This window comes from Etheostoma cragini, chromosome 18, assembly GCF_013103735.1.
Source record: "Etheostoma cragini isolate CJK2018 chromosome 18, CSU_Ecrag_1.0, whole genome shotgun sequence".
NCBI lineage: Eukaryota > Metazoa > Chordata > Actinopteri > Perciformes > Percidae > Etheostoma > Etheostoma cragini.
In genome coordinates, this window is record NC_048424.1 from 168,888 (window position 1) to 180,391 (window position 11,504).

The 11,504-nt window shown below is 41.2% G+C and overlaps 1 protein-coding gene across 3 annotated transcripts; it reads right to left on the reverse strand.

Moving 5' to 3' along the window:
• Window positions 1-1,363: 1,363 nt before the first annotated feature.
• Window positions 1,364-10,714, reverse strand: LOC117961694 (pleurocidin-like peptide WF3). 3 transcript variants are annotated; one of them, XM_034900551.1, is made up of 5 exons: window positions 7,296-7,304; window positions 6,990-6,995; window positions 3,866-3,988; window positions 2,245-2,284; window positions 1,364-1,664 (listed from the first exon to the last, which is right to left on the reverse strand). In XM_034900551.1, exons 3-5 carry the CDS (start codon window positions 3,981-3,983, stop codon window positions 1,592-1,594), a joined length of 231 nt encoding a protein of 76 aa, XP_034756442.1. In that variant the 5' UTR covers window positions 3,984-3,988; window positions 6,990-6,995; window positions 7,296-7,304; the 3' UTR covers window positions 1,364-1,591. The 3 variants fall into 3 exon arrangements, with proteins under 3 accessions (XP_034756442.1, XP_034756444.1, XP_034756443.1); XM_034900553.1 differs by lacking the exons at window positions 3,866-3,988; window positions 6,990-6,995; window positions 7,296-7,304 and adding exons at window positions 7,021-7,102; window positions 10,679-10,714; XM_034900552.1 differs by lacking the exons at window positions 3,866-3,988; window positions 6,990-6,995 and adding an exon at window positions 7,021-7,139 and having other exon boundaries at window positions 7,286-7,394.
• Window positions 10,715-11,504: the final 790 nt, after the last annotated feature.

Below are 11,504 nucleotides of genomic sequence, written 5' to 3' on the forward strand. Positions count from 1 at the left end.
TGTGTGTGTGTGTGTGGGGGGGGGGCTGTCAGAAACATCTCAATGGAAATACATTTTACAGCTACTTATTGAATTTAATAGTGCTTCCAAAAACTACCTATATGAGTGTTTTACCGATCTGGTGAAAGACAAAGAAGTTCATTGTTCTGGTTTTTAGTGGTCCTGGGGCTCAGGATGTAGACTGACTGTACAGACCACCAGAAACCGGACTACACACTGTTGGCGCCATTCATAGTCTTCTGAGTCACTTCCTGTTTGTGATGTGCAGACAGCTAGACACTGAAGTACTCTGATCATGTGGGAAAATGTAGAAGGAAAGTTTAGAGCTACAGGGAGTGTCTTTCTTCATATTTTCCAAGTAATTTTCACTGAAGTTTGTTTGCAACGGAAATAATGATAATTATTACCGATATACTCAAAGTGTACGCACATGCATGAAAGCATAAAGAGGTTAGGCGTCTTCTCACCTTGTGTTTTTGTTTTGTGAAGACCAAATGTAGTGATGGCTCTTTGTAGAGTAATTATTAATGTAGTTTATCAAATCGAATGCCCAATTCTGTAGATTTTAACACTCAAATAGCAGTTGTAGTTCTAGTGGATATAGAGTATCAGTGTGTGGAAGGCAGTAGGATTAGGCAATGGTGCGGGTCAGGTGCCTGGAAGGAGACGCTGAGGGCTTAAAACACCCTCGAGCGTGGATATATGTACATGAATATGAATATTAACTCTTATTCCCGTACTCATCACGGTACGCTGTACGAACTGGTAGGCTGGCCGGCACTAAGTCTACGTAGACAACTACTTTTGGATTTGTCTGTACGAGGATGTTGGGATATACATACATAAATGTATATATATAAGTCCAGCTGTTTCCGTCTCCGGGCCACCAGGGGGCGATCTACCAGGTCCCGAGGGTTTTTACTGAGCTGGAGAAGAACCCCTTATCTTACTTTGCTCCATGGTCTTGGAATAACCTCCAAAACCTGCTCCATCTAAATGATCTGGTCCCATTAAATGGATTTAAGGCCATGTTAAAATGTCATGGAACTCAAAAAGGCAGGTGCCACATGTGACTCTGACTCGGATTGGCGGTTTCAATCTCAAGGAACTTGGTTAAAAAGGTTAAATAAAATATGTATAGTTATGGTAAAAAGAATCGGACCTAGTCTCTAGAGTTTGAACTTGACTTCGTAACAGCTGTTATTACTGAATAAAGTAATACAATAACAAAAGAAAAGATGGGAAAATGCATTTCTTACTGGAGGTCCATGCTGCTTAATGACACAGATGCCAACACTTTCCTACCAAAATATAACAACTATTAATCATCATTGACAGTTGTAACATATTAAACGACAGGAAGTGAGTTGGAGTCTTTGCTTTTTGCTTTATTAATAAGGACACTGTTCCATAGCGAGCCATTACACACGTTTAAAAACCAAATATACCTCGGCTTCATCAAGCAGATATCATCTCAGATGAGCGGTTGCTTCTCCATTTGTTGCCTGCATTGCAAAGCACAGAACTATAGAATCTAAAGGGCAAAGCCCCCCCCCCCCCCGCAGCCATAAAGCGGTGTTTTTGTGTCACTTCAGCGCCGATAAGGTTCACTTTCCTCCGCTTGGTCGGGGTTTCCTCCGCCGTTCTGCCAGCTGGGTCCATACCTGGGTAGAAGGGTAGAAGAAGACATGTTGGCATGGTTAACCCCTGAAAAGGTCAAGTGCAATTACAGATACTTAATCAATACTTTCATTGAATTTGGGGTATTTAATTTTATGTCGTTTGAAAAAATTGAAATGGATTTAATAACCTGACTAAAATTTGAGATACAGGTCTGTGATTATCCGTCAACACAGGTCCCTTTTAATATTAGTCAAGTACTTCATCATTTCAAAATTAGGTATAATTTCCGATAAATGAAATGTGTTGACCGTGGATTCCAGCGATAAGTGTAAAACTAATGGTAATAAGTTGGTGTTATGGAAAAATGGCATTGAAAACGTTGAAGAAGTGAGAAAACATTTAAAAAAGGGACAAAAATGTCAGAAAATGTCTCAAACATATTTAAAATAAACAGTAAAAGGAAGAAAAAAAGGTGTTAAATTAGACCCAGAATGACATCAAGTGACGGTCAACTGGAAGACAACACAGGGGTTAAAGGTCATTTGAGCAGATTTGGAGCTGCATCTGTTAGGGTTAGGGTCTGGTTTGTAGTTAACAGCATCACTAGTCAGACGTCCTCACCTTCGATTCATCTTCTCCATGTCCCGCATGCGTCTATGCTCTAAACAGACAAAGACATAGGATTTTATTAGTTTAGTAACCCAAATAATCTGTACATGTGGCCGGGTGAATTCAGTGACTATAAAGACATCTTGAATCTTGAATCCAGGGTTCGAGTCCAACCTGTGACAGTCTCTGCACGTCCATCCCTTTCTCCTTTCACATCTAGCTGTCGTATCATTTAAAGGCTGAAATGGCCAAAAAATATTCTTAAAACAAAAACAATCTGTATGTTTTTTTGCTCTTGTGGGTCATAATTGTTCAGATTATTTCCCAAATAAAAACGACATCACATGGGACATCACGGGGACTCGATCTAGAAGTCTTCCCTTAAAGCAACCTGGCGTGGCGTCTACTTGCCTCGACTCCACCCTACTCGCCTTTTTTGGTTTTCCATTACAACAACAAGTCCCCGGTGCTGCTAACAGGTACTCTGTGTACCTTCCAGGTGAGCCGAGGCGACACCAAAGGGTGATGTAACAACCTGCAGACTGCTGATTGGTCGGAGAGAATCGGCACTCATCGCTGCTAGCGACAGACGGGGGGGCAGTTGTTGTTGTCGCTGCCTCCGGGTTCATTAGAAACTAATCTGTCTTCAGGCTGTGGCGACACGCTCAAATACAACACGCTTGCTGCCATGACGACCAGCCACGCTCGCCTCACACACTTGTCTTTAGTCTGGTGATTTGAGCTTTTTGCACATATATGAAATGTCGACCGTCACCCTGAACTAAAGACAATGCAAAATCTTGAGGGGTGGCAGAAACAAGTCGATTCCCCAAATAATGATAATTCTCATGTTCTCCTCTGATTCTGAGTCAAGGCACAGTTTACTTTTCTGTCCAGTTCCATTTGATGGAAAATCAATTCTGAATCAAATGGTGACAAGAGGAATCCTCCTAAATGTCACCCGTCTTACACCATAAAACCTGCAGCTCACATAGAACAGGGACCAGCGTGGTGCAGTGGTAAAATCCTACATACTTTACAGAAAACAGTAGTATTTGTGCAGCAGTTCATCAGAATGTGGAATATGTCCCAACACAGAAAGCTTTAAGTCTAAATAGAGAGGTAGAACTGGGTTTTATGTTTAAAAGTGTAACACTTGTCTAGAGGTAGAGGGACGCTAGTTTCAGCATTTAAATGCCGATAACTATCTGATGAAATGTTGCTTTGTTTTAGCCATGTTTAACAACCTAGATGTGTTGGCATGATTTACCTGCAAATAACCAACACTGCTACAACACCTGTACTGTACCTCAATGTAAATGCATATTAATTCCAAATATCGGTTTCATTAACGACTAATAATCGGTATCGGTGTTGAAAAGCAAGTATCAGTCGATCGCTAGTGAAAACCCAGCAGAAAGCACCTTGAGAAAAAATAATGTGTGTTTGATGATTGCCCCGCGGCGGTCATTTCCAACCAGTCACATAAGTTGCCCCGCCCGGCTGTTAGAGAACCAGATCGTGCCCTATTCCCATTGAAATGGACCCTACTCTACCCTGGAGTAGATGGAGTAGGGGGTCCAGCCCACTGTGGACCCGGGTGTGACCCTGATCGGGGTTCGTGGGACTTTACCTCTCCTGGATTGTCTGGCGCCCCTCCACATGGCTTTCAGACGGCCAAAGAGACACTCCCCGGGGTCGGCCATGAGGACGACCAGCGCCAACGCGAGGAAGATCATAACACACTTCATCCTGAAAACACATCAGCTGTCACTCAAACACAATAACTCATCTAGCATCCAGCAGGGCTGCAGTCCACGGTAGTCAGAGTCAATGCTCGTCTCATACGCCAACAACTTTGTGTTATACGAAGGAAGAAGCAACTTTTACCTGGTTGGTAGTCTGTGCCAGAAGACCAGTAAAGACTAGTAAAGAGAGGAAAGAACTGCAGACGATGTGGATCTCTGTGGCTATCAGTTGTCTTTATAAAGGCAGGGATGGACTCCTATAAGTCCCAGTATTTACATACGTTGATTTTGTAACATTTTATTAGTAAGATGCATTTGGCAATGTCGAGTTCTGCAGGACGATGATAAGAGTTTTTCATCAAATTTCCTTTTTTTTTCAAGCCAAATTCTTTTCAAGGTGCTTCTCTAGATACACTGTGTTTCCATCTGTTGGGAAACAGCCCACAGTTGAAACAGCACGTACGTTATGCGCTGAAGTGCACGTATGATCTGAGCTGTGCGTGTGATTCCCAGGTCGACGTGCAGCGCTGCACGTAACCTACGATGGCCTCGGCTGCTGCTCTCACGCAGCGACTGACACTCTCACACAGCTGATTCTTTATCTCCACTCTCAGACCACACGTCCATTTTCACATGCTTACTAACAATTACATGTGACAGAGACACAACACACTGTCTCACTTATTGCCAAACATTTTTCGACATAATCTGGAATATGAGCAGGTTAAATCATTATAAAATGGAAATATATATATTTAGCATATGCACTTATATACATATACAATTCCTCTCTTTAGTTGGGGTTGTAAAGGCACAGTGCTCTGCTTTTTAACGTATCCTATTATCAGTTTTAAGATGTTGGAGTGATAATATTCATTCATTCAAACCTTTTATTTAACCAGGATAAAAAAGCATCCCACCGGGCATCTACTTGCAAATTCCACTCTGTGTGTTATTGTATATAATTAAGAACCCAGCCAGACTGCAGGTTTCAGAAAGGGGGGTTCTGCCATGGCTGCCCTGTTCCAGAGCTCGTCTGGAGTCGGTCTGTTTTTGGTGTTTGAAGTTGGGAAGAGACCCCCTGCAAATGTTCAGCTTTTCCAATTATTTTTTTTACAATAACTCAGGGAAACATATGGCACTAAGACCCTTCAGCACAAAAAGCTTTCCTTGATTGCCCTTAACGATGACTTTTTGTAGAGTCATTATTGGTGTAGTTTATCAAACAGTCCATCCAACTCTGTCCATTTCAACATGTAAATGCTTGCTGAGTGCAGGAGTGTCTAGGTGTCTAGTTTTGACTGTTAATGGACTTTATAGGGGGGTCATGTGTACTGGCTGGCTCTTGCTGCAGACAGACACACAGGATCACTAAAAATAACTTCATACATTGAGATTATATATATGCATACAGTATATAGTCACCATCAATCTTAATAAAACACCACAGGAGCAAATTTCCTCCTTGAGTAATCACACAGCAGAGTTTTTAACATTTGGCTTTGCAGTTTAATTTATCAGGGCAGGTTTTAATCTCCATTTGCTTCCTGCTGTGAAGAGCACAAAGCTAAAGGATGTAAAGGCAGCTTTATTTTGAAGGGCAACGCGTTGAGCCCCAAAACAACACGTGGCGTCTTGTCTCATCTCAGCGCTGAAAGCGTTCTTCCACATGTCGTTCAGGAGGTGGGGTTGCGTCGCCTCCCTGGTCCTTCTGCTGCGCGGGTCCATAACTACATGGAGGGAGGAACTCATTTCCAAGTTTCTTAGTAAGTTTTTAAGTTTTATGGTGTGGATGTGTTTGATGCAAGTCCTTACCCACTGTTCATCTTCTTCGTGTTTTTGTAGTCTAAACAGACAAACACATGAACATATGATCTTATGTTATTACTATACTAGAGCCCGACCAATAAAGGAGCTTTAATGCCAATACCAATAATTGGTCTTTTAAAAATCCGATAAGCCAAAATATTGGCTGATGTATGTATATATTTTTAAAATACAGAAACGCGTTACAAAACAAACAGACTTCCCTATCATTAGTTATTTGTAGTTATTTGAGTTTTCACTTAAATAATATGATAATAATTTGTCAGAACATCAAAATATACTAGTCTTGTGAACAAAAAACACATTAACAAAAAATAATAATCAGAGTTGTCAACAGGGACATTGTAGAGCGTCCTCTGGTGGACAGACTATGCAACGCCATCACTAACAGGGACATTGTAGAGCGTCCTCTGGTGGACAGACTATGTAACACCATCACTAACAGGGACGTTGTAGAGCGTCCTCTGGTGGACAGACTATGTAACACCATCACTAACAGGGACGTTGTAGAGCTGAATATGAAGGGTAAAACTGGTTGTTACTGTTGTAAAGAACCAGAACTTACATACAGATCATTCTGTGGTTATATTGCTCTGTTAGCAGATCCGAGGGTGACCGCATGTAACGGGAATGTTATGAGACACAAACTCAGAGCGGCTTCTCACAGGTTAATGAACATGCTTTATATGCCTTAATGGTACAAAAACACCTTATGTAATAAATAAAATCTGTAACAACCTTTAACAAAATAATGGCTCTTTTCAAATAAATAAATAAATAAATATGACATAATGGAAATGACCTATTCTGTGTCAGCTCCAACTAAATGTCCCTTAAAACCTTTTCAGTGTAATAAGATCAGGTTTCAATGTGAGCTGTGAGATCTCCATCTCCTTCATTAGACACTGAGACATATGTACTAGCATAATATATAATAAATATAATATATATAAGGCAGCCTCTCGGGAATTACATCACGCAACAAAGTACCGTAGTATTTTGTGCAAAGTGCAAGTCAGTTTAAGTACACGTTTAATGCTAATGGTCCCATAAAAAACAGTGAAAACTGGACATTTTCATGAATTTATAATCCCCAAACGCCCTGGACAGTACGCAAAAAGTGGACATGTTCTGGCCGAAGAGGACGTTAGGTCACCCTAGCACATACCATACATCTCCCGGTTGATAGTCAGGGGTCACACAACGACTTTACCTCTCCATCCTTGTTTGGCGCCCCTCCACATGGCTTTCAGACGGCGGAAGAGACACTCCCCGGGGTCGGCCATGAGGACGACCAGCCCCAGCACGAGGAACATCATAACACACTTCATCCTGAAAACACATCAGCTGTCACTCACACAAAAACAATTCAATTATTCAATACAACAATATAGCATGGCTGCAACTCACAGCATGTGGTGCTGATGCTTGGCACATATACCAAAGACTAAATAAAGTAAGAATTAAACAGATTATACCTGATTAAAGGTCCGAGCCAAAGGAGGAAAGAGAGCACAGTGAGATTCAGCCGGTGATGCGGATCCCTTTGCCTACTGCACCATTTGTCAAGTACTTGCAATCATGGCACACTTTTAAACCCCCTAACATTGTGTTTGTCATTGTATTTTGCAATGTTAAGTTCTCTAGAAGGATGATAAGATGATTCAACTTGCAGGTTTGCAGGATGTCAAGTCATGTTTTCGTAGCGGTGATTCAGCTGTATTTCTGTCTGTTGGCAAACATCCACTACTGCAAGTTAGCTCCACGGTGTCTTTATTACGGATTTGTTTGTGTCAACAGCTTACACATTTTATGAACGTTGTTATTATATGTTTGTAGCGCCGCTGTTGGTACGCCTCGCTGAAAGGATCTAAGAGAGACTGTTGCTTGCTCTGGAGGAGACTACTAGAACTGTTGGGTCCTTGTAGATTCTGGAGTGTGGTCTATCTGTAAAGTGTCTTGAGATAACTCTTGTTATGAATTGATACTATAAATAAAATTGAATTGAATTGAATTTAATTAACATGTGACGGATGCCAAGAACTTTCTTACAGGAACTACTGTACATAAAACCTTGTTTTAAAAAAATGTGATAAGTTAACTCAAAGTTCAATCAAAACGGGGTTAATTCCTCCCAGAATGGAACGACACGACACTGTTCCAGTCAGAAAGGCCCATTCCCAGAAGTCTTCTTACTCTGTATGTTATTATTTATGGTGCATATAGAAACGGGTAAGAGTGGCGATCGTTTCGATGTCAGGTTGCATCTTCATCAGAGTCCTTGGAGAGAATGGGCGATGAAGCCCTTAATGAGACTCAACAGGTGAGATACCTGTACACACACCCATCTCACTCATTATCAGTCATTAAAGGGGAAATGCCCACAAACGGGTCAAAAGTGATTAAAAACAACGTTGATAGGCAACCATCATAAAATGTCCACAATACAATGGGATTAGAGGTATATTCATCTTAAATGCTTTACTTTGACATTAGAGAATGCAAGTTAAATTAAATTCTGCATTTAATTCTGGAGTGTTGAGTGTATGCATCGAAAGGGCTTCCCTGCAGAGGAGTTCATCAATGAGTGGGGGTGTGGTTTTCTCAATGCTACATAACCTCAGTGAGCAATGATTGGCCTCCCTGTAATGCCTCATCTGGGGACGGATTCCTGTCTTGTGTTCATCTATCTGAGTTTGAGTCAACGTTTTTGTTTGGTCTATGAAAGCCTGTCAACATAGGGACACTTTATGAGACACACTATGTCTTTACTATTGCATTAATACAGTAACTTTCATGTTGTCCTCGGGTCAAATTTGACCAATTTTCAGTTTTTTATCACAAAAAATGGGCCTTCGAAATAAGCACCCACAACATTTAAAAAGTGCCAAAAATGTTGTAAAAAGCGATAATGCGGTGGACGGGAAGACAACGCAAGGGTTAAGAGATGGAATAGTTCCTGTTGCATTGGTCGAGTTAGAGCATTGGACACAGTTACCACATTGATAGACAACCCCCCCCCCCCCCAAAAAAACAAACAAGCATACTCTATATTTTTGTATTGCAGTTTTATTCGTCATCACAGTTCGTAGCAATACCAGAAGCATCATCTCATGGTTTACCATCTCAGGAACCCATCTGGAGCCGAACCTCAGACTACACTTTGTGTGCTGAGCCAGTTGGTTCTTGTGTTTTTAGAGTGTTAAGCGTCATATTTAGGGCGGCATTGATCCCCCCCCCCCCCCCCCCCCCCCGCGACGGGGCTGCTTGAATCATCCTCTCTTCATGAGGTCTCAGCCCTGAGAGTCTTCTCGTTGTGCCTTCAGGTCTCGGTATTGTTTTATCCCAAACCTAGGTCAAAAAAAGGAATTTAGATACAGATTTGAGTTAGTAAAATCCAGAGAAACTCATTTAAATTCAATCGATAAAAAATATAAGTCCAAATTAGAGTAAGCGCTCCTCTTGAGTCCTTACTTTGCTGTCGACATCAGCGCGTGGCGGTGAGTTCTGGTTGCTAGGCAGACGAGGAGATAAAAGGATAAAATAACATTAAAACGACGTCATAGGTAATATTTTATACAATTTTAAAAATTTAAATATATATTCCTGGAGGAAAATCTCTTGCTTCCCCAGGGAAGGGACCTCGGTTTTAACCAACCCCCTCCCTACAGCGGGGGGGGGGGGGCAACAGTAACGCTTCCAAATTACAGCGCTTAACTCTTCGTAGCTTTATAAAAAACTTGTTTATTGCGCCAGTTGATGTTGCAATGACATTAAAACCAAATAAAATCCTCCATAAAAACTGTGATTACATCTGTGAGAACACCTTGTCAGAGCCCTTCTGCCCTTGGAAAACAGGATTTCTGTACTCTCACTTATTGATTCAGGTCTCTACTGCACTCCATCTGGTCCACAGACTCCATATAGACATAAAACATGTAGTAGGATGGACTAAGATGTTTTAGGAACTCTCCTCTAGACAAAGAGTAGTAAAATAAACACCTACATGTGTATTTGGGATGTTTTTCTCCCAATAGTCTGAAAGGAGACACGCTTCAGAAGATAGATATTTCTAGAAATCTGGAAAGATTTATTAGTGGACCTGATCCTTGACAATCCAGACTTGGGACCAGGAGGCAGAGTCCCGGTCTAACACACTTCTCTGATCCTCCACTCCAGGAGTTACCACATAGTGATGGTGTCTGCCCCCCCGACCATTAAAAATGATTTAAATCAAAGGTAGACAGTAGAGGAGCTGTGCATGAAAACCTCATAACAATTAAAACCACAAGTGCAATAGTGCAAAAGAATAGGAGAATTAAATGTGGACTCTTAAACATCAGATCTCTCTCTTCTAAAGAAGTACTAGTAAATGATTAATATCAGACTCTGGTATTGATGTATTTGGTCTTAATGAGTCAGTGCCAGTTAAAGGCGGGTCTTGGTGAATTTTGCTTCTAATAGTAGTACTGTTGGGTCCTTGTAAATTCTGGTCTAGTCCTTGTAAATTCTGGTCTAGACCTGCTCCACCTGTGAAGGGTCTCGAGATAACTCTTGTTATGAATTGACACTATAAATAAAATTGAATTGAAATTGAATTAAATAACCCAAAAACTCAATGATGGTTTTGCATGGACCGGCTCCCCTTAAGCTTTAAAACTCCAAATAACCAACAACAAAAACCAAAATGTGTCTCCAGGTTCTTTGTTGTTCGGTGTCATTCTGAAGGTTTTGTCCTAAGCTGACTGTCTGAAGTTACTCTCAACTTATTCAACTTTAGATTTACCTTTCCACGCTCCTTTTCCTTTGGTCCAAACGGAACGAAACCCTTTAAACCCCCGACCCTGCCCGGGTTCAGGCACGAAGACGACCAGCGTCAGCACCAGAAAGATCACGAAACACTTCATCCTGCAAAAAAAAAAAAAAACATCCCAGTGGTCCAAATCAGCTCTCTTCACTCACTACAGTAATGCCTCCAACACAATAACAAGTCGGGATATACAGAGCCCTTCACATGTTTCTAAGTCTTTGCATTCATCATCGTTAAAGTGTCTCATAACACCACTTAAGGCAGGTATCATGAGTAGACGTTAGCAAGAAGGGAACAGCATGCTTTTCATCTATAGACAGTTAAAACTACCATCCACAAAACACCTCAAAATATCAAAATGGTGCAAATTGCTCAGAAGTCAGAATGGAGCGCTCCCATTAATCATAGTAAGGAGAATATTAACAATCATGTTTACAGAACTATGGCCACTGGAGTGAAATAAATCCAGAATGAGATAGCCAGAGATTAACCTCTATATGCACGATGAATGCACAGTTTGCATTCATTAAAGTTACAGGACGAATATATCTTAGTTTTTACCTTAAAAATGAAGGATGAGAGAGAGCCGAGGGAGCAGATTCACGGGTGATGTGAACATCTTAGCCTAAGCTGGGAGGTGCCTGTCCTTTTTATAAGGACATTTGAACTTGGGAACCTTGTATTTCTCATTGTATTTTGCAATGTATGTCACATTATCTCGACGAGATGTTGATCTAATCTTACAATCCCACTTCTACAATTTCAGGGATTTGAAGACGTGAGAAAGTGGTCAGACTACAGATGTTTTCTTCTGTTAGGAGAAGACACCCTCGTAACGAATTCAACTTTTTCTTGATACAGTCGTGGAGAAACAGTCTGAATGTGGC